This window comes from Lissotriton helveticus, chromosome 2_1 (assembly GCF_964261635.1).
Source record: "Lissotriton helveticus chromosome 2_1, aLisHel1.1, whole genome shotgun sequence".
Classification (NCBI taxonomy): domain Eukaryota; kingdom Metazoa; phylum Chordata; class Amphibia; order Caudata; family Salamandridae; genus Lissotriton; species Lissotriton helveticus.
Window position 1 is genome coordinate 198,744,541 of NC_136059.1, and position 23,117 is coordinate 198,767,657.

The 23,117-nt window shown below is 50.0% G+C and overlaps 1 protein-coding gene across 5 annotated transcripts in view; it reads left to right on the forward strand.

Annotated features, from left to right (window-relative positions):
- Positions 1-23,117, forward strand: part of UBAP2 (ubiquitin associated protein 2) — a 1,803,012-nt gene that overhangs the window by 1,751,273 nt on the left and 28,622 nt on the right. Inside the window, exon 28 of one of the 5 annotated variants that reach the window (XM_078674721.1) lies at positions 12,263-12,319. The exons of the other annotated variants lie outside the window; for them this stretch is intronic. Within the exon in view, the coding sequence (XP_078530847.1) occupies positions 12,263-12,283 (21 nt within the window). The 3' untranslated portion in view covers positions 12,284-12,319. The remainder of the gene's footprint in view (positions 1-12,262; positions 12,320-23,117) is intronic. 5 annotated transcript variants of the gene reach the window in all.

Here is a 23,117-nt window from a genome sequence, read left to right on the forward strand (position 1 = left end):
CTGTGCAAAAGGTTTGTGCAAATTTTATCTTAAAGTGTGTATATATATATATATATATATATATATATATATATATTTCCCCTTGACTGTTCTGCGGTCAGATTTCGGTTCTGTCCAGTATTCCTTGCAGTCCAGTATTCCAACTGGATATCTCCTCTTGAGATTTCCATGGGTTGGGTTGCTCTTATTTTTGACCTTTTGGGCCTAGTGTGGTCGTAAGTGTTTGCTGTTGGCAAGTTTTCATTTTTCTGTTTTATTTTAGGCTGATGATAGTAAGAGTCTCTCAGGATACTTCTGACCAGTTGGCATTATCTTAATGCTAATCCCCCCAGGGTATGTGGCATAAAAACAGGTGTAATGTATCCGTGTGGTGCATATTTAGATAAAGCTTTGCCATTTGCAATAAGACAGAATATGTGTTCTATTTTTGCAAATGCTACCATGAGTTGTGGTTTGCTTTTTTTCTTAACTGTAGTTTTATCTCTGAATGTATGTCATATCTTGTAGCTATATATATAGTATTATGAGTATCGATCTATATATGTGCATAAAGTATGAGCTATATAGATATGAGCATTGTTTGCTCATTATTTATGTCCCTACAGGATCTATGTGTGTGGGACCCTTGTAGTGGTCATTTTTCCTAATTACTTTTTCGCCAAGGATAGACTTTTATTTGCATCAGTTTTTGTTCTTGGATTGGTCTTTCCGACTTTTTGAAGAAGGTGTTTATTCATCTAAGCTCTAATGTAGATGAGTTCTAGAACTTATTTTTCTGGTTTTCTTAGGACCGGTTCCTTGAATACTTCCTTACTGGTGTAGGAAACTAGTTTACTGGTTATTCGTTATTGCCTATGGCCCTTCTACTCCATAAGCTCATTTCACCCTTTGAGTCATGTACCACTGTCCTACTGTTGATGTCTTTTGACCGTGCTAGCCAGCTGCCCTTGGGGCATGTTTATTTTCCTTGCCTGTAGGGTTGTTTTATTCACTTTTCATGTGGTCCTTGCCACAGTTTTTAAACGGAGCTCATGCTCTTTTTCTTCCATTTCCTACGTATGTTTTGTCTATGGTTAATTTTGGCTGGCTAATTCTCTCTCAGAACTTTTGTAATATTAGTACGCCGACCCTCCTGTGAGTGTATATAGCTATGGTATTTAATTCAAAAGTTAAAGAATTTGCTGCCAGATGTCTCTATCAGATGAGCAAGTTACTTACATTTGATAACAAATTATCTGGTAGAGACAGTCTAGCCCCAGATTCCTTAAAGTCCTCCCCATCCTCCCCACTCTGCGAAGGATTTGTAGTGTAAGATGTATTTCCTTTTACAATCCTGGTTTTCACATCGGTGGTCGGTTTGTTTAAAGTATATATGTGCTTCATCGTACCATTTGATCTTTCCTTATGGATCTTTTCAGCACTGGTTTTATACACCAGTGAGCGTTCTTTCATCTAGCTCTGTGATTCAAGAGCCACGTGGTCTTACCTTGTAGATTTTGTCTTGGTATTGGATATCATTCATGTTCGAGGCATGTGGGCTGCTGAATTTATATCTATGCAGAGATCGCCGCCTAGTGTTGGGTCCGGATGATTGCACATTGTTGTCCTGGAAGAGTCTTCGAAGTATCACGAGATAGGTGGCTCCTCCCCTGGACTACAGTGCGCATGGGCATCCCCTCCATGCTCAGATTGTTTTTTTCCGCCATTGGGTTCGGATGTACTTTCTTAACTCAAGTTCGGAATATATATAAATACTCTTTCTCAAGGCCAAAAGGCCTTCGGGGCGTCGGTATTGTCTTTCGTTCGGTGCCTTACACTTGTTTCCAGTTCTTCAGACAAGTCGTCGAAGACAGATTGCCTTTCGACGCTAAAGGCCCCATCGACGATGGAACGAAGTCCGTTCAAGCGCTGCCCCGTTTGCAACTGGAAATACCCTCACATCGATGTGCACCCGGTGTGCAATAAATGTCTCTCACCGGACCACGACAAGGCCAGCTGCATGGCCTGTTCGAAATTCAGATCGAAGAAAACTCTTCGTCTTTGATGCGCTGCACGACAGTCGGCGCGGGACTCGGCACCCGATCCTGAAAACATCTCCGGGGGTGACGACGAGGAGGGTGTACGAGAAGAGGATCCTGCTCAGCACTCGGATCCCGCATCGGAGCAAGACTCCCATTACGAAGAGGACGAGGGAGAACTCTACGTCCATGATGAAGACGTCTTCGAGGTAGGAGACGACGCACAACCTCTCTGAGCCGTCGACGACAACTCAAGCGAGGAGCTAGGCCCAACCACAGTAGCGGGGCCCCATACAGACTCTTCCACGGCTCAGGTCGAGGCATCGCCGGAAGGCCTTAGCCAAGATCTTCATCCACGTTCTCTAGTCCCGCTTCAAGGCCTGACTAAGAACATTTCCAATGAGCCATCGGTCGAACGGCCACAATCAGTGGAACAGTCGAAACCGAAACATAAAGACACAAAATCGAAACCGAAAGTGTTGACAACAACCATCGGCTCGAAGAATTCGGAACCTACCAAGTCAAAACGTGTGCTCGACTCCTCGGGGTCGACAGGGGGCGTCAACCTGAAGATCGGAGCGACAAAGCCTTTGTCTGCTGTTAAACACGTCACGCTCACGTCGACGTCGAAGCCCGGCTCCAAAGATGGCGACTCTTCCAATGGACTCAAGGCACAAAAAGCCATAGATCCGAAGATTCAGAAGCCGCAACTAGTCAAGGCCGTTGAGCCGAAATCCACCCTCGGCACGAAGGAACAGACCTCCTCGAAGCCCACAAGCGTACCTGCTGCGCAGCAATGGATCGAGTCGACAAAGACCCACAAGCACACTGACCAGTCTGAGTCGGTCGGATCGAAGTCAAAGTCTTCAAAGCAGGTCGGTCCATCACCGATGCTTTCGGCGCCGATCAAATACGGCCTGCCACCGACGGCACGACCTAAGGCTGTCCAACTCCCAAAGGCTACCGACACCTCCAAGTCACCATCCGTAGCTGCAACCACTCAGCCTCGAACCGAAGACGTTCTGTTCCAGCCACCGACCTACGACGAACAGTCGAAATTGTACATCGACTCCGAATCAGGCCGACTCACCGTTTACAAACGAAAAATCAGGCCTGAAACTCATATGGAGCCTTACAGAATACCACTAAAGAAAAAGAGTCTCTACTACCTCTCCTATCCTTTTTGAACCCATACAGCCATATGGGCAAGACTATACCTACTCACCCACACCAGTCACTGAGGATGTGGAGGAAGGGGACAATGAGGACCAGTTTAGCTATCCCATTGACACAGATCAGGATGAGTCCCAGCCATGGGCTGACACTGTTGAGTCTGATGAACCACACACCACCCCTGACACTCAGTCATATGCAGTCAAAACTTCGCCTACTGAAGACACTGCTGCGTTTAAAGCACTAATTGAAAGGGCAGCCCTTAACCACGATGTCGACATGCATGCTGACCCTGTGGAGGAAGACTTTCTTTTTGATACGTTCTCAACGTCAGAAAGATCTGTAAAAACTCTGCCTATGCTCAAGGGTGTGCTCAAACATACTAGCGACATTTTCGAAGAGCCCACTAAAGCGAGGGTGGTAAACCCCAGAATTGAAAGGAAGTACCGGCCTGCGCCAGTGGACCCTACGTATATCACGGGCCAACTCCCCTTGGACTCCTTAGTGGTGGCTAATGCTCGCAAAAGAGCAAACTCTCAAACAACTGGTGATGCTTCTCCTCCGGACAAAGAATCCAAGATCTTAGAAGCTTCTGGGAAAAGTGTAGCGGCTCAAGCAGCTAATATTTAAAGGATCTCCAATACTCAAGGCCTGTTAGCAAGATATGACAGGACACATTATGACACGTTAGAGCAGCTACTGCAACACCTGCCAGATGCTTATAAGGAGGGAGCAGAAATGCTTATACAAGAAGGGAAGTTGATCTCCAACACGTCCATTAAGTGTGCGTTAGATGCAGCTGACACTGCGGCTAGGGCTATAAACACTAGCGTAATGCTTAGACGGCATGCCTGGCTCTGCATCTCTGGTTTCAAGTCGGAAATCCAAACTACTCTACTTAATCAGCCAGTTAACCCTAACTTCCTGTTTGGTCCTGAGGTAGACACCACTCTAGAAAAGATTAAAAAGGACACTGAAACTGCAAAATCCATGGGAGCTCTGCAGTCTCAACAATTCAGGGGCAGTTCCTTTCGTCGCTCCAGTAACAGGGGAGCTTCTAGAGGCCAAGCATCGCAACAAGCCCAATACACCAAGGGAAGCACACAATCCACCTATAACAAGAACAATAGGGGTGGATACCGTGGGAACAGCGCCAAAGGCAGAGGACGTGGAAATAATAATACCAGATCCTCCGCCACTAACAAACAGTGACGTCTTGTCACTGCCCCCCGACCATACCACACCAGTCAGGGGGAGACTTCAGCAGTTCCTGCCAGTCTGGGAAAGCATTACCACGGACTGGTGGGTGAGACAACATATACGTCACGGCTATTGTCTAGAATTAACATCCACTCCACCCAACATACCCCCAAGGCACCGTCCTATGTCCGCAGAGCACATGCACTTATTGCAGCAAGAAGTCATCTCCATGCTGCAAAAAGGGGCCATAGAACTCGTGCCTTTAGACCAACAGGGTACAGGGGTGTATTCACTGTACTTCTTAATCCCCAAAAAAGACGGGTCTCTCAGGCCCATTCTAGACCTCAGACCCTTAAACCAATACATCCTGTCAGAACACTTTCACATGATCACTTTACAGCAAGTTCTGCCACTGCTCAGTCAGGGAGATTTCCTAGCAACCCTAGATCTGAAGGATGCCTATTTCCACATTCCCATGCACCCCAATCACAGGAAGTATCTCAGGTTCACCATCAACAACCAGCATTACCAGTTCAAGGTCCTGCCTTTCGGGGTCACTACTGCCCCCAGAGTGTTTACAAAATGCTTAGCTACAGTGGCCGCGCATCTTCGGAGACAGCACATCCATGTCTATCCGTATCTAGACGACTGGCTTGTCCAAGCAAAATCGGCCCAGCAGTGTGCCAGCCACATGTCCCGCACAATTCACCTCCTACACAGTCTAGGATTTTAACTAAATTACCCGAAGTCTCATCTTCAACCCGCCCCTGTACAACAGTACCTAGGCGCGGAAATAAACACTCTCACTGCCACAGCGCAACCAAACTCAGCGAGAGTCAACAGCATGCAGGTGCTGATTCAAAAATTCAAGCCACAACACTCACTCCCAGCGCAAGTGTTCATGCAACGAATAGGCATGATGGCCTCCTGCATCTTTATAGTCCCTCACGCGAGGCTGCACATGCGTCCGCTTCAAGAATGCTTGGCACGCCAGTGGAACCAGGCTCAGGGACAACTGAAAGACCTAGTGTTGGTGACCGGTCGTGCATACAACTCTCTGCATTGGTGGAACACACAAAACCTTTGCAAGGGACGACCGTTCCAGGAGCCTGTACCACAGGTGGTGCTGACAGCGGACGCATCTCTCCAGGGCTGGGGAGCTCATGTCCTCCATTATACTGTGCAGGGACTGTGGACCACACAGCAAAAGCGGTTGCACATCAACCTCCTGTAATTGATGGCAATCTTCATGGCGATGAAGGCATTCAAGTTGCATCTCTGCAACAAAGTCGTGCTTACACGGACGGACAACATGACTGCAATGTATTACATTCAGAAGCAGGGAGGGACACACTCTCCACAATTGTCACACTTAGCACAGTGCATATTGAGTGGGCCATTCAGAGGAACATGTTCCTCATGGCGGAACACCTCCCAGGCAGGGACAACCAGATGGCGGACCTGCTCAGCAGACACAGCCATCAGATGCACGAGTGGGAGATACATCCCTCAGTGCTCCAACCATATTTTCAGCAGTGGGGTCATCCAGAGGTAGACCTATTTGCCACACCAGAAAACGCAAAATGCCCCACCTTCGCCGCCAGGTTCCCACACCCGCAGTCTCAGGGCAATGCGATATGGATGAACTGGTCGAACAAATTTGCGTACGCCTTTCCTCCAGCACCACTCATACCGCTGGTGGCGCGCAAACTGAGGCAGCACTCCATGACACTCATCCTAGTTGCTCCAACGTGGGCGAGGCAAGCCTGGTACACCACGTTTCTAGAACTTTCAGTGGTGCCCCACCAGCGTCTAAAATTCTCACCCAGTCTCCTCACTCAGAGCCATGGAGACATTCAGCACCCAGATCCGCAACAGTTGAACCTTGCAATCTGGCTCCTGAGGTCATAGAGTTTGGCTATCTAAACCTGCCCCCTGACTGTATGGACATCATCAAGGAAGCTAGACTGCCTACCACAAGGGCATGCTATGCGGCAAAATGGAAGCATTTTGTCATCTACTGTTCCAATAATAACATTAATCCACTGGATGCTTCCACGCAAAACATCATATGTTACTTGCTGCACCTATACAGATGCAATCTAGCGTATAGTTCTATCAGGATACACTTGGCTGCAATGGCCGCTTATCTTCAAAATAGACAGCACCTCTCCCTTTTCAGAGTGCAGGCCATTAAAGCTTTTATGGAAGGACTCAAAAGGGTCATTCCTCCAAGACACCCGCCTTCGCCTGTCTGGAACCTCAACGTAGTCCTCACCAGGCTCATGGGTCCACCATTTGAACCTCTTCACTCTTGTGAGATACAATTTCTCACATGGAAAGTGGCTTTTCTGGTGGCGATCATGTAGCTCAGACGGGTTAGTGAGCTGCAAGCCCTCACTATTTAAGAGCCTTTCATTCAAATTCATGCTAATAGGGTAGTGCTGCGTACCAACCCTAAGTTTATGCCCAAGGTGGTGTCACAGTTCCACATTAACCAAACTATTGAACTACCAGTATTTTCCCAAATCCTGATTCAGTAGCAGACAGAGCACTACACACACTAGATGTTAAGAGGGCTCTCCTGTATTACATAGACAGGACTAAAGATTTCAGAAAAACTGTTTGTTGCCTTCTCTCCACAGCACAAGGGCAACCCAATTTCAAAGTCAGGTATAGCCAGATGGATTGTTAAGTGCATACAAATCTGTTATCAAAAGGCTAAACGCACATTAACAGTTCCCCCAAGAGCGCATTCCACACGCAAGTTAGGGGCATCCATGGCTTTCCTAGGTAACATTCCTCTAAAGGACATATGTAGAGCAGCCACATGGACCACCATACACACATTCACCAAACACTACTGCGTACACTCAAAACAGCAAGCTGTTGTAGGTCAAGCTGTTCTAAGAACTCTTTTTCAGACTGCTGCAGCTGGCACGGGCAACCGCCGCTAGGGAGGGTACTACTATTTATCCTATGCATAGATATAAATTCAGCATCCCACATGTCTCGAACGGAATATGCTACTTACCAGTATGCATCTGTTCTTGGCATGTAGGGCTGCTGACATTTATATCGCCCACCCTCCTCCCCGGTGCCTGTCGCAGCTGTAGCACTCAGTTTTATTCTCAAGCATGGTCATCACTTACTGTATCATACTCCATCTCTGCCACAATGGTGAAAAACAATCTGAGCATGGAGTGGATGCCCATGCGCACTGTAGTCCAGGGGAGGAGCCACCTATCTCGTGATACTTCGAAGACTCTTCCAGGACAACAATGTGCAATCATCCGGACCCAGCACTAGGCGGCGATCTATGCATAGATATAAATGTCAGCAGCCCTACATGCCAAGAACAGATGCATACTGGTAAGTAGCATATTCCTTCTGTTTTCTAGTAATTGTTTCAAAGATACATTGATCTTTGTTGGCACACTGTTTCCACAGCCAGTTTGTTATGTTATGTTATGTTATAAAAGTTTTGTATAGCGTACGGCTACTCAGAAGAGTGTCCCGACGCTTTAAATTGCACACTAACACAACAGGGAGATAACATAAGAAGAAACCAGAGAGGAAGAAAAAAACCTAACTAGGGGCCAGAACTAAGAGATAAAAAGCCAGGTTTTGAGTCCTTTCCTAAAGGCCAATAGATTGGGAATGCTGCGCAGGGGCAAAGGCAGTTTATTCCAAAGCTGAGGCGCTAATAGTTTGAAAGAGCGGCCACCGATGCGGGCTCTCTTCACACGAGGAACCACCGCAAGGGACAGGGCTTCAGACCTAAGCGACCTGGCAGGACGGTAAAAGGTCAGCCTTTTCTGAAGATATATTGCTCCGGAGGCGTGCAAGGCTTTGTGTGCCAGAGTGAGAGTCTTAAAGATTATCCGCTTCCGGACAGGGAGCCAGTGCAGGGCCTCCAAGAGGCCTGAGGCTCTAGCACGGCGAGATAGTCCAAAGATAGCACGTGCTGCCGAATTCTGGACAACCTGTAGCCGTTGAAGCAGGTATTCTGGCAGGCCGAGATACAGGACGTTGGAATAGTCAATTCTCGAACCTATAATCGCCTGCACCGTGATCTTCCTATGTTCCTCCGATAGCAGGGGAAGGAACTTGCGTAGCATCCGGAGTAACCCGAAGCAGGTCCCAGTGAGACCGATAACCTGTGAGCGTAGTGTGAGGCCATTATCGATCTTGATCCCAAGGTTTTTAGCTACCAGGGACGAACATGCTGGTGGAAACATGTTCTCAGGCCACCACACTTTCCAGTCCGGATCCGTACTGCACCCGAAAAAGAGGACCTCGGATTTATCCGAGTTGCACTTGAGGCTGTTGTGATGGAACCATAGAAATACAGCCTCAAGGCAACCCTGGATCCTACCTCCATCGAAGTCCGCACCCCTTTCGCAGGTGAAGAGGAGCTGGGTGTCATCGGCGTAAGAAACGATCTGGGCCCCAAAAGACTCCGCCAGTGCCGCCAGAGGGGTCATGAAGATGTTAAATAAAGTTGGGCTCAGGACAGAGCCCTGAGGAACTCCGACACCCAATGGCAACATCTCGGCGGAGCAAGCCGAAGCCCAGACCGTTTGTCGACGGCCTGCCAGGAAAGATCGAAACCACTGGAGCACCGTCCCTTGGAGACCAATCTCAGAGAGTCTTGCAAGAAGACCCTCATGAGGGACGGTGTCGAAGGCCGCCGACAGATCTAACATCACCAGCATCGCTCTCCCGCCCGAATCCAGCACCTCCTTTATCGCCTCCGAGACTTCCAGGAGAGCCGTCTCGGTGCTAAGATTGGTGCGGAAACCCGACTGGGTGGGGTGCAGTAGGTTGTGGGACTCCAGGTAATCGGCAAGCACCTTATGGACATGCTTTTCAGTGACCTTTGCAAAAGCCGGCAGAAGCGATATAGGTCGATAATTCGCCAGCACCTCCACATCCAAGCCAGGCTTTTTCAGCAGGGGAATAATCATAGCCTGCTTCCAGGACTGGGGAACCACACCCTGTGCAAGAGAACGGTTCAGCAGGGGGTTCACGAGTGGATTAATGACAGCTGCCATTCTAGCCAGAAATTTTGCGGGACAGGCATCCCGAGGGGAGCCTGATTTGAGCCCGGCCAACAGGTCAAATGAAGCGGTCAGCGAGATAGGAGGGAAAACTGCCAGAGCCCCACCTGCATTCGGTCGAGTAACAATGGCATTCTCCACCCGACCTGGCATCTCAGACTCCAGCACCTGAAAGGAGTCCTGGATCCGCTGGATCTTGGAGGTGAAAAAGTCCGCAATCGCCCTGACCCAAGGCTCAGGGGGGGGGGTCTGGGTTGGTGCAGCGCGAGATGTTGTAAACTCCCGCACAATGGCAAAAAGCTCCCTACAGGAATTGGAGGCCGCTTCAATTTTTCTCGCGAAATAGACCTTCTTCTCCGCGAGGATGTTCCGATGGTAAGCTTTCGCCATAGACCTGTAGGCGAGTTTCGCCATCGCGTCGTAATTCACGCGCCATGCTCTTTCCGCCACCTTGCATTGCCGCCGTGAAGCTGCTAATGCTTCCGTAAACCAAGGGGCAGATGCGCCTTTTCCAGGTTTGCGGAAGGGTCTCAGGGGAGCAAGATCATTAAGTCTCTCTGAGAGCCAAACCTGCAAACGCTCCACGTCCTCCTCCAAGTTCCCAGTTAACACACAGGGATGGTCTGCACAAGCCTGCGCCAACAGTTCCGGAGTAATCCGATGGAGTACCCTAAACCCTACGGAGGTCTGCCGGGAGGCAGCGAGAGGCTTCCTTACTTCTGGGAAATAAAATTTCACCAATCTGTGGTCAGACCAAAGCACCTGGATAGGAGCCAACATCTCTATAGGGAATGAAGAGAAGGTCAAGTCAAGAGTATGTCCCTTCTCATGGGTCGGACCAACATGATAGGGAACCAGTCCCAGCGGGGCTGTGACCTCCAGCAGTTTAATTGCATCGGCATCCGTGTCCACGTCCATATGGACGTTAAAGTCCCCGGCGACAATACAATGCTCCGCCGTGAGTAACACAGAGGACGTCACCGACTGGAACTCTTCAAAAAAAGAGCCCAAAGGCCCTGGCGGCCGGTAGACTAAGAAACCCTTCATCGATTGATGTGGTGAAAGGGCAATTGCAAAGGCGAGGGATTCACAATCCTTAATAGCGTCCGTGGGGATGATGGAACAGGTGACCGATTTCTTTACTATCAGTGCAACCCCCCCTCCACGCCCCTTCAGCCTGTCCTGCCTAAAGATGTTATACTCGGGCGGGAGAGCAGTAGCGATATCAGGGTTGGAGGCCTCACCGAGCCACGTCTCAGTGAGCATCAAAAACAGGGGTTTTTCTGACTCCAGAAGATCGAATATGTCCAGAGCATGGCGGCCCAGCGATCTAGTATTGAGCATCAGGCCCAAATATTTAGCGCTTATCGCCACCCTCTGCGGAGCCCCGCCCAGATGTTTCTGCGGGCGCCAACCACACTCAGGGCAGCAATGCTTGCCCTTGTGGCGGGCAGGAAACACCCTGCAGCAGGAACCGGTAGTGTGTTGCCAGGAGCGCAAATCCGAACCCGAATAGTGCAACATGATGTTCACGTACACAGCAACATATGCGAAAAATGTCGGCCAGGCCTGCCTGCCGCCTCGTACGCCTCCGGGACGCTGATGGGCGCAGACGGGCAGACTCTGGCTCGACTCAGGCGCGAGTCAGGCGCCCCCGCTGCGCGCCGAGGGCGAACTTTAAATACAGCCTCACCTGTACTCCAACCGGAGACTAGAGCGCTGCTGGAAGTGGCGCGCTGAGAGCCTCCACCCCCAATATGGCGGCCAAGCGTCGCCGGTATGGGAGGAGAGCCACGAGGGGGCTCCGCTCTACAAGCGGTGAAAGGGCACAATTTAAAATGCGGGTCTGCGGGCAGTGAGCACAGGTAAGAAACACAGCAAATGACTATTAAAACGCCACAGAAGCGCAGATGCGGCTTAAAAATTCAATTTCAGCATTAGCGCTGCACGCATGTAGTGCAGGAGTCAGGGAGCGCGATGAAATATGTAGTTAGCAATCCGAAGGACGAGCTGCACTAAAGGCTCGCCCTAAATACAGCCTCACCTGTACTCCAACCGGAGACTAGAGCGCTGCTGGAAGTGGCGCGCTGAGAGCCTCCACCCCCAATATGGCGGCCAAGCGTCGCCGGTATGGGAGGAGAGCCACGAGGGGGCTCCGCTCTACAAGCGGTGAAAGGGCACAATTTAAAATGCGGGTCTGCGGGCAGTGAGCACAGGTAAGAAACACAGCAAATTACTATTAAAACGCCACAGAAGCGCAGATGCGGCTTAAAAATTCAATTTCAGCATTAGCGCTGCACGCATGTAGTGCAGGAGTCAGGGAGCGCGATGAAATATGTAGTTAGCAATCCGAAGCCAATAGAAGTTTCTATAGTAGCTCTGCGTGGTGGCGCAAAGGTTTCATAGAATAAATTGGCGTCAGTGCGCCGGAGGGGACTTGTAGGATTCCCCTAACGTGCAACTGGAATCAACGCCATTACTTAGTCGTATGACGCTGTCCCCTAGATAGCGAAAGTACTCCTGAAAAACATCCAGATCCAGTCTGGCGCCTGGGGAGAATTCTGCAGCTAGACTGTCTCTAGCAGATAATGCATTACCGAAGGTAAGTAACTTATTTTTCTGCCTAGCAATTTGTTTCTTAGGAGATGTGAAACACATGAGTGTTCTCAATGGACTCGTGTATACTGTTTCCAAAGTGCAAGATACTAAAGTTCCTCATTTGAGTGCAGTCTCAGCAAAGAGTGCCTGTTGAATGATTATATTGTCTTTGAAAACTTCTGATCTTGACATCTCTTTCCTTTTTATTAGGTGCCTTTCATGAACTTGTAACCTGCACAAGTGCCTAGATGTGATGTCATTTATAATGTACGCTAAACCAAATGTCTTTATTATGGAATTTTAATATTAATAAACCTTAGAATATCTATACATGTGTGGGAGAACCAGAATATGTTTCAATAGATAATGTTTTCATTTTTGGTAAGCTTAAAGATGTGCTAGTAGGATAAGGAGAGTTTTTTTCCTTTTCACATTCGTTTTAAAATTCAATACTTTTATACCATTTTTGCTTCAATACGTATTACAATTTGTACTCTGAGAAAGAAAAGCAAAGTCTAGGAGTGGTCATTTGAAGCATGTACCTTTAAATACTGCAGTTGTGACACCACTTATATTTTTTGGGTTATGTACTATTCAAAAATGCTTTACATTGTCAAGTGGTTTATTTTCTAGTTTGTTGGGCGAGGATCTATAATCACAGTGGTGCCTTTTCTCAGCTTTTTTCATTCTGATACGGTTTATAGAGTTTGCTTTACGTAACCTGTAAAGCTGTCATTATTCTCATTTAGCTTGGAAGTAGAACATTTTATTATTTTGATTTGCAAAGCCTCTCCTTGGCTGATCAGTCATTAATATGCTGGTCCTTTGATAAACGTTTCCTCCTGTGAAGTCTTCGAATGACTTGTCATGTCTTCTGGTCTCTTATATCATTAGGAAGGGCGTTTCATAGCTCACTTAACTACAGAAAAAGGATCTTGCCTATGTGCCAAGCGAGTTCACGAAAGGAAAAGGCTGTCTTGAAAATCAAACCCCAACAAAAGATCAAGTGGAATGAATTGTCCCCCTCAGCACTTAGTGTTATACACTTGGACATCTTTGCAAATCCTAGCCCCTCCTCAGTCTGTTTTACTGTGGTCACCAATGACTTGCAAAATTGTGGCAATTGACATAGAGAATTGTAAGTTAAAATACAGGTTCATCAGGATGCCTTTCAATATTAATACATTGTTTGGCTTCCTTATCATGCAGTTTTACATTCAGCGCTTCACTAGGGATCTCCAGCAGAAGACCAATTAAAAATATAAGTGGCAGCCTCGATGCCCACTATCAAGGATGCAAATAACTAGCAGAAACAAAGGAAAAGAAACCTCGCTCACTATAAATTAAGGCTATTGGGCATTTTCTCCAGTTAATTGTATCAAGGGTAGTACAATTATAAATGTGGTAGACCGAGGAATTGGCTCCATACAGATCATGCTTACAAGAACATCCAGCCCTGCATCAAGAGTGTGCCACATCGTGGATTAATTACATAAAATTGTCGTTGTCAAGATTGGTATTCCAAGAGATGCGAGCTAAACCAAGCTCTGTCACTAGGAGTGCAGGTTCTCTTTTTAAGGCACTTTTTTGGTTGTGTGTCATGGAATTTTGGTACTGCTCTGAGAGAGCGGGAGATATTATTAATTACTTTTTGCATGCCACATATGACATTATTCCATATTCGGGAAAACTTGTTTACATAAAATTCAAGTACCGAATCTTACCTTTAAGAGGTTTTACGTACTGCTAACTTACTACCAGTCCTTCTCCGACTTCAGATTGTTGTCCTGCGTACTTATCACAGAAGGAACTACTTGGCTTGTTTTGTTCAGTTTGGGGTTCACTGGAAAAAAGTGGATTGTGCCGATATACCGCCTGTTATGTGTTTTACAGCATAAAGAGGTTAAACCATAATACTTGAAGTTCAGTTGTTTTCAGTGACTTATTTTTATGTGCAACCTGGCATCTAAGGAGCAAATTGTTATCTTGATATAATGAATTGCGCATATTTATGGAAAATGTCTATGGTTCCCATGTATACATTTTATGATGTCTTATAAGGATGTTTTATTGTATGTATTGTATCTGAAAGAAACACATAGTGATAGATTCCTTACCTTAATATTACCCCCCGGCATCAGACTGGATCGGGAAAATTTTAGTCAGCAGTATCCCTGCGCGTCGGAAGGTGGCGTCGTGCGGGTCCGCATCCGTTGTTGGCGTTGTGGTCGCCAAGATGACGTCCCGGCAGCTACTTAGACGCCGCCCTCGCGTGCTAACGTCAGTTCTTTCTTTTTCCGCGCCAGCAAGTTCAGGTCCAGAGACAGTAGTACCCAAAGTAATTTTTTGTCTGTGTTTTTGAGGCTTTTTGTCTCTTTTTTTCGTGTCGATCCACACCTGGTGTCGTAGGGATACCCGGTTTCAAGTCTTGTGGAGACTGCCACCGAATGATGTCGGTGACGAATTCACACCGCGTGTGTCTCTACTGCCTGGGGCGCGACCACGACCCCAAGTCGTGCCCCGACTGCCGGACATGGTGCCGAAGACTTTGCTGGAGCGGTCCTGAAAGTTGCTGGAAGTCCGGCAGTCTGCTCCGCGCCGCGTCATGGTCCGGTATGAGGTTGAGGGACCGGTCGCAGAGCCATCACCATCGTTTTTCTGGATCAAATTCTTCGTACTCTGGGTCAGGTAAGGCGAAGCACAAGAAGCCGAAGAAGCGTCATCGCTAGACGACTTCCCGTCCGCGGCTGAGCGTGCGGGGGTGCCTCCCGTGGCTCCGGCGGGCCTACGGTGTAGCCACCAGGCCTACTTGCCCTTTCCGGGTTAGTCGGCGACTGCTGAACTTCCCGTCAGCCATGGCCCGCCTCTTTGGGCTGTCTGGCCCCACCGGCGCTCCTTCAGGCCCCCAGGTCTGACTGGAGGTCCTCACTCTTCACTGTCGGCGGCTCCGGCATTGCTGTCGGCTTCGGCACCGCAGTGCCCCCAAGGATCCAGGCCTGGATCCCAGTCAACGCCGGTAGACCTTGTTCCACCTCCACCGAAGTCAACCCCACCGGCACCACCTCAGACGTCTCCCGTGGCACCGGACAATGCTGCCCCCTGTTTCAGCCCCAGCATGGACCGGGAGCCGGAACGGCGTCGCTCAAAGCCGATGGGGTCTTTCTTCCCCTATGTCCGGCCTCCTTATTTTCGGCCTGTACATCAGCCTGAGAAGGAATGGAAGGACTGGGAGGGGTCTGAGGACCCTCTCACAGCTCAGTGTGAGTATGACCCGGACTGGGCAGAGGAACTAGGGGATGCCAGCGGTCTTGACACCTCTCCTGAACTTGGCATGCTCAATCCTACCGTGCCTATGGAGGAGGGTGCAAGTTATGCAGTGATGTTGCGTAGGGCGGCAATGCCCTCAACCTCCAACTCCATACTGTGGCTGTCAGGACTAACTTCCTGACAGAAGTGCTTTAGCCAGGATTCGTCATCACCTCTCCCAATGGCGCACCATCACATCCAAAGGTGGGTTTTGCAGATATCCGAAGGGGCTACTCCCTCCCCTTCAAGACTACCCGCCACAATGCCACCTCAGTACATTGCATGTTCGAGGATCATCTGTGCCTTTTCCAACAGGAAGTTGCGTCTCTTGGCCAAGGGGGCCATCGACCGAGTTCCTGCCCCAGAAGTAGGCCGTGGTTGCTATTCCCACTACTTTTTGATGCGCAAGAAGGACAAAGGCCTGCGTCCTATCTTGGATCTCAGGAACGTCAACCGCTTCCTCCGGAAAGAGAATTTCAAAATGTTGACTCTAGCTCAGGTTATGTCTGCCCTCGACCCTGGAGACTGGATGGTAGCGTTGACTTGCAGGATGCTTATTTTCACATCTCCGTCCTGCCGGCCCACCGGCGTTACCTGCTATTTACCGTAGGCCACGAGCACTTTCAGTTTACTGTGCTCCCCTTTGGCCTTACCAGCGCTTCTCGGGTGTTCACGAAAATTATGGCGGTGGTCGCAACTCATCTGCTCAGATCAGGGGTTCCAGTCTTCCCCTATCTCAACGACTGGCTGTTGAAGGCGGGCTCACCCCAGCCTGTCATCTCCCACCTCCAGACTACGGCGGACCTCCTGCGTTTTTCTGGGGTGCTCTATTAATGTGCCGAAGTCAGACCTGACTCCCTCTCAGAAGCTCCTCTTCATCGGAGCGGTTCTGGACTCAATGCAGTTTCGGGTCTGTCCTCCTGAGCAGAGAGTCCAGGATATTCAGGCTATGATTCCGATCTTTCAGCACCGTCCTGTGTTTCGGTCAGAATGACCCTGCGGCTGCTGGGTCTCATGGCCTCCTGCATCCAGGTGGCATAGGCGGGCTCTGCAGTGGGACCTGAAGATCCAGTGGGCACAGCATCAGGGGATTCTCTGATTGCATTCAGATCTCGGAGGGCACTGCACGACAATTGCAGTGGTGGCTCACGAACCAGTGTTGGGTCAACGGCAGATCCCTCTCCCTACCTCAACCAGATGTCACAGTGGTGACAAATGCATCGCTTCTGTGATGGGGCGGCCACATGGGGGAGGTGGAGATCAGAGTCCTCTGGTCTCCAGTGGAGTACAGGGTCCACATCAACCTTCTGGAGCTCCGGTCGATTCATCCTGCACTCAAGGCATTCCTTCCCTCTGTCTGGGGAAGAGAAGTGCAGGTGTTCACAGACAACACCACTGCCATGTGGTACTGCAACAAACAGGGAGGGTGGGGTCGTGGACCCTATATAAAGAGGTTCTTCACCTCTGGAAATTGCTGGAACATCAGGGCATATACCTGGTGGTTCAACACCTGGTAGGTTCACTGAACGCCAGGGCGGATAAACTCATGCGCAGGATCACGAATGGCATCTTCACTCTGAAGCGGTGCAAGGTCTCTTGCAGCATTAGGGAGAGACTTGGTTAGATCTATTCGCCACCGAAGAGAACTCACAATGTCAGCGGTTCTGAGTGTTGAAATTTCCAAGGCTGCACTCGCTCGGCAGCGCTTTTCATCGCGAGCAGAGTTGCTGTCTTCTATCCACCCTTCTACCTACACCAGTTCTGCCCAGATTGCTGAAGATCAAGCGCGACCGGGCCCAGGTCATTCTTGTGGCTCTGGATTGGGCACGAAGAGTATGGTATCCCGAGCTATTACATCTGGCCATCGATCCTCCGATCTGACTGCCTCTTCAAGAGGATCTTCTGTCACAGCAGCAGAGGACAGTCCTCCACCCAATGAGAGAATAGAGAGGCAACAAGAGGAATATTTGTACAATTTTTCACAAAACAAGTGATAGTCCTTCAATGATATACACAAATCACTTTTATTGCATCCTCAAACGTATTCTTGATACATGATGATCGGACAATCAGCCAACGCATTTCGCCCAGGTTGGGCTTCCTCAGGGCAGATGCTCGGATTGCGCTAGTGCAGCAGCGTATAGTCTAAAATTTGGCAGCAATATGATAGGCTTTCAAAATAGAAGTATCCAGCATTTCAGATGGAAGAACGTTATGTGGACAAAATATATTAAATTATCCCAACAATCAGCACAGTATTTCTTTCATAAGTTCATCGTCTTTTGAGTGACTTGATTCAACTCGAAATGGCAGTGTACACTATGATATGTGACACTTGCGATATGAAATTGTCTCTAACCAAGTCGCACATCGAACGCCAAGTCTCTCATCCCGCCGACGGCCAAGGTCTAAAAGCCGCGCGGTAGAAGTTCTTAGCAGGGCTGTCCTAGGTGGTACTTTCGCGTTTTATCAGATTGACGCCCTGCTCTGCTGAATCTGGGCGCTCTGCAGGATTTTTCGTTGGCTGCGCTGCCCCCCTCTGAGATTTTGCACACACAGGGCTAAGTAAAGCCCATGTTTCTGCCACCTGCCAGGAGAGTTATTTCCCCCCAAAATTGAAAGAATATCACCCATTTGTGTGGGAAATGGCCCAATCTAGCAACACTGGCTGCGTCTGAAATCAGGCTTGTTGCAGCGGAAGGCTGCGGCAACCTCGGCCAGACACACTTGTGGCTGGGCGACGATAGAGGTACTACATAGGGCACCCTACTCTTGAGCTCTAGGGACGCCCTGCCCCCTTGCTTGTGTGCTGGTGCTGTTGATTGCTGCCCACATGACATCTGCCCTTCGGACTGTGTGGTGAGCATTGGGGACGAGTAAAGACATTGATGCCTCTGCTGCTTGACTCCCCCTCGCTGTGCCTGGATTACTTGCCAGGAGCACTCTCACCCTGCTAGGCCTGTGACACGAGGGAGGGCACCTCGAGATAGCTGTACGTTGCCACACAGCCTCTCTTCTGGATCACTGATGAGTTTTCTCTAACTGTTCAGCTTTCACCTTGACCTTCCATTCTCCTGATAAGGCCTTTTCCACCGGTGATTGCCTATACCCTGCAGCGGAGCTCATCCAGCTACTGCTGTGGTTTCCAAACTGCTTGGAGTTAACTGTGCGCCAGACTCCCGTCGTTTGATTTCCTGGAAAGGCCCCACCTTTGGGTCGACTGGTGCGTGTTGCAGGTTGCTTGTAGGGATCCTGGTCTTAGCACCCGCGACCTCTGTGGCTTTAAGAGCAGGCACATCTCATTGTTACTCCTTCGCGCTCTGAACTGTCTGAGGGTCCTAGGACTGTCCCGAGATCTATCTGCCCACCAATTGCTGGAGATAACTGGTCCCATACCAGGAAGAGGTGTGGCGCAGCGGCTGGGGTAACTGGCTCCGGAACACCGGGATCACGGCTCAATACTCGGCACTGGCAGCAAGTTAGCCCAGCACTGTGACGATAGCATGCTAGATCTTCCTGACGGCCCCCAGCGCCTTGAGATCCTATGGGGTGATTAGTTCACACTTTACAAATGCTGGGTTGTTTATTGAGGTGAGACAGAACCACTACGGTTGGTTTCTTGGTGTAGGGTTGAGTGGGAGATGATCAGTGCCCATGGGGTGTCACAGCACCCTGAAGGCAGTGGGATAAGAGGCTCTGCGTCATCACCCGCCGTGGGTGTGGCCTCACGGGGACCCTATTCTCTGTCTGTGCTGCTCCAGACTCACACTCCCTACATGGGGTCCTAAATGGCCCTCTTGCCCAGCTGGTGCGTTTTTTTACTGTGCTCTGCTTTGGGGGCCATTATTGCTGATATTGACAACAATAAGCCATACCGCCTGATGACTATTGTGTTTCTGCACACAACATCTTCTACTCCAGATTTCCTGCCCCCTGTGTACCCTGCGTAAATTGTTGGCTTGGGGCCGCGGGAACTCCCCACTGTTGGGGGCGCAGACTGACCTCTTCATCTACTGGAGCGATATTCCACCTTGTTTCAGCGCGAGAGATTCTCGAGAAATTCCTCCTCAAGGACTGTGGACCTGTACACCACTGAGGGACCGGGGATCCAAGCGGGCCCGGGCGGTGGTTGGTGCCACCTAACCGCCCTGCGGGGCAGATCCAGCAGGTTGTTCCCTCCGGAGAGAGCCCTCCATGGGGAAGGATAGGCCACAGAGGCACCCAGCAAACCAAGCTGGCCCATTTCACAGCCCCAGGGTCGAGCACGGTGTCGAACCCTGCACCCCTCCCCCTTACCCCCACCTCTCAAACTGACTGGGGTGGCGGGACCTCCAGATCTACTTCTCGAGTGGTGGCCAGGCAAGATGGCATTCTGGACCTGGAGCAACAGAGGTTGGAGCAGGAGTTGGCGTTGGTGACAGCCTCTGACTTGAACGCAAGTGCTATGGATGTAGTGGAGGAGACGCCGGAACAGGAAGTGGTTTGAGTTGGTGTCTGGCTCAACCACTGTGGCCACTCTTTTGCTTCTTTGCAGGGTGGTGGCCTTGCGTGTCAGGGGCGCACACATTCCATTTCTGGGATGGTGAACAGAGCTGAGAACTTCCTGAGGGCGAGTTGCTAGCTTGCGTTGCATACTGGCGATTGAGGGTGGCCCATGGGTGAGGTGTGCAGGGCTGACTGGAGCAGGCCAGACAACCTCTCCCCACATCCCTTTTCTTCTTTTTTCCTTTTCAGTATTGTGCTTAGGGATTGCTTCATGAGTAGTGGATGTGATAGATTAGAGCATGTGGTCTGATGGCTAGATTGCAGACTTTGGTGCTGGAAACCAAGGTTTGAACCTCAGGGTCGCGTCCACATCCTGTGATTCTGGGCCAATCACTTTATCTCCCCATGCCCACCAAAAAATGAATGTGTCCTTGTGTAACGTAACCGGTGGTAAAAAAAAAAAAAATTGCCAATAGTGTACCAGTGTATCTGATAGAGACTACTAGCCGCAGATTCCTTAACGTAGAATTATCCCCAGGCGTGAGACTGGATCCGAAAAAAGATTTTGCCACAGTATCCCTGCGTGCCGGGGGGACGGCACCACGTGACTTCGCCCTGACGTCGTCCACGTTTGTGACGTCAGCGAGGATGCATAAGTCCCACCCGGCGCGCCTGAGTCAGTTTTTTCTCTTTCCGCATGCGGAATGCCTTTCCGTGTTTGACTATGGTGTTGTTTCCTCTGTCTCGGGAGGCCCAGTGGTTGGATTCATAGGGGCGTAATATCTTCGCTTCTTCTAGCGCTGCCTTGCGGGTGCTTAACACGTTGTGTGTCTTGACCAGGGCTACTTCCAGTGGGACTCTATGGAGTCTCTTCTTTCTCATTTGTCATGAGTACCCATGCTGACCTACGGAGCCAGATGTTCAATGGTAGGGAGTTGGCCGCATTTATACCTCGTGCGTGTTTGGAGGTCGCTGATGCTCTAGGCCGTGCTATGGCCACTTCTGTGGTTCTCCGTCGCCATGCCTGGCTCCGTGATCCTGTTTTTCCCGAAAATATCATAGAAAGTTTGGTTGATCTACCCTTTGGGGACCTTTTGTTTAATACTCATGCGGACTCCGCCATTCAGCGTCTTCTTGCGGGGCTCCGTCCTCCTCCTCCTCCTCCTCAGTAGGTGGTTTTGATGCTTCCTGGGTCTTAGTGGGAGGTGTTATCCCACTGCTGATGAAGTCTGGTGTTGGGATGAAGGTTACACTTTCTGTGAGAGATACTGTGCCCTTGGGGTCCTGGGTTGGCCTACCCCTTCAGTTGGCTGCTGGTTCAGCCCCTTTTTGGCATAGCATGTTCTTTTTGACTTCTTACTAAGCCTTCTGTGATTTTTGCTGCAGGTTTTCTAATTTGTCTCTGATGCTGGATTTTCTTCCCTAAGAGTGGTCCCATGCTTCTTGGGTCCGGTCCTGCCCTGTGTGGGGTATTTGTAGCTATTAGATAGCCCTGTCTTACACTGGGAAGGTGTGGACTTCTCCCTGTGGGTCCCTTACCCTTCCTGGCATTGCTGTATGCCGCTGGTGCGTTTTCTTGGGCAGCTGTGGCGCTGTACTGTGGTGTTTTTGCCCTTGCCGTTTGGCCTGCTCTTCTGTTTGGTGTCCAGAAGGATTATTTTCCTGTGTTAACGACTTGGTTCGTCCTACTTATTCCTCCTATTTTCCGGCTGGTTGCTTGTTGGCACCCAGCTGTACCCGCCTGGACGTTGTGGTCTGGACGTTAGTTTAGGTGCGCTTGTCAACGTTCAGCTGCGCCCGTCGGTCCTTCTGGTCCATGGCCAGGGGTCTTGGAGTGAGACCTGGCGCCCCTACTTCTGGTTATTCGGGAGCCTAATGGGACTATGTTTTTCTCTTCCACCTACCTTATTACTGAGGCACTGTTCTGTCTGGCCTGTTGTCATCTAGCTGTGATGAGTTTGGCCGCCCTCTTCACTGGGTGTCTTCCTGGTGGAGGTCTCTTGCCCTAGTTTCTGCTCTTCTCCTTGGAGTCTCTGGGTTGCTCTTCTTCCTCGGTACTCCCCTGTGTTGCCTGTACCTGGGACTTTCGGTGGAGGTCCCTGGTTTATTGTCTGCTGGCCTCCTTTCGCTTTGCCTGTACCTAGGACTTCCGGTGAATGTCCCTGGTACATTGGCTACTGACCTCATTTTCTTTTGCCTGTAGCTGGGGCTTCTGGTGGAGGTCCCTGGTACATTGGCTGTTGACCTTCTTTCCTATTGCCTGTGCCTGGGGCTTCTGGTGGAGGTCCCTGGTACATTGGCTGATGGTCTCCTTTCGTATTGCCCTTCCTTCTCCTGTTTGGTGAGGGCGGGACTGCCCCTGGTCGTTGTGACACATCCCCTGTGGGGCGGTGTTCTCCGCGACACCGAGGTACTTGTCTGCTTTGGGGGGGACTGGGCTATTTCACCTGTCCCTGTGGCTCATCCCCTGTTGGGGAGGACTGGATGTTTTTTCCCTGTCCCGGCGCTTGGCTCCTGTCGGGGTCTTGGGTTCGCCTGAGCTGGGGAGGTCCTCTCGCAGACCCTCCTTCCCCTTGGGTATGGCATGGGTATCTATTCTACATTAGGACTCTGCGGCTAGTAGTCTCTATCAGTTACACGAGTTACTTACCTTCGGTAACCATGTATCTGGTAGAGATGATTCTAGCCACAGATTCCTTCACGACCCGCCCTTCCTCCCCATTCTGAGAGGGCCCTCTTGGTCTTCTGCACACGCCTGTCTCCGGGTGGTTGTCCTTTACGAGTGCCTTTTCTTACTCCCTAATTCGGGGGAAGCTTGCCTTGTTGTTACTCCATTTTTGGCATTTATAGGCATTTCTGCGCCCCTGCACCCTGGTCTCCAGTGTGGGGTTCGCTCGTGCTCTTCCTCCCTTTGTTGCTTGCACTTCTAATTCTTGGCAGCCCTTGTGGTTGAGGTACGTTGGCTGGGGCTCGACCCTTACCTTTTCGGGAGACTTCTCCCTGCTGGTTTTGTCTGAGGTTGAATGGTCATTGCTCTCCGTTCAGACCTGGTGCCCCCCTTTCTGTTCCGAGTGGTGGTTGCAGTCTTTTTTGGTCTGCTGTGTATTTTTCACATGCTTTTGCCCCGGGGAGGCTGTTGTATTTGTTTGCAGGATTTCTTTCCAGTAGCAATGCCCTGTTCTTTCATTCCAGATCTTGGTGCCTCAGTGCCTGGCTCTATGCTGAATGGTGCCCTTCCTCACCATTTGTTTCTTTCCCTTCTGTTAGCGGGGTT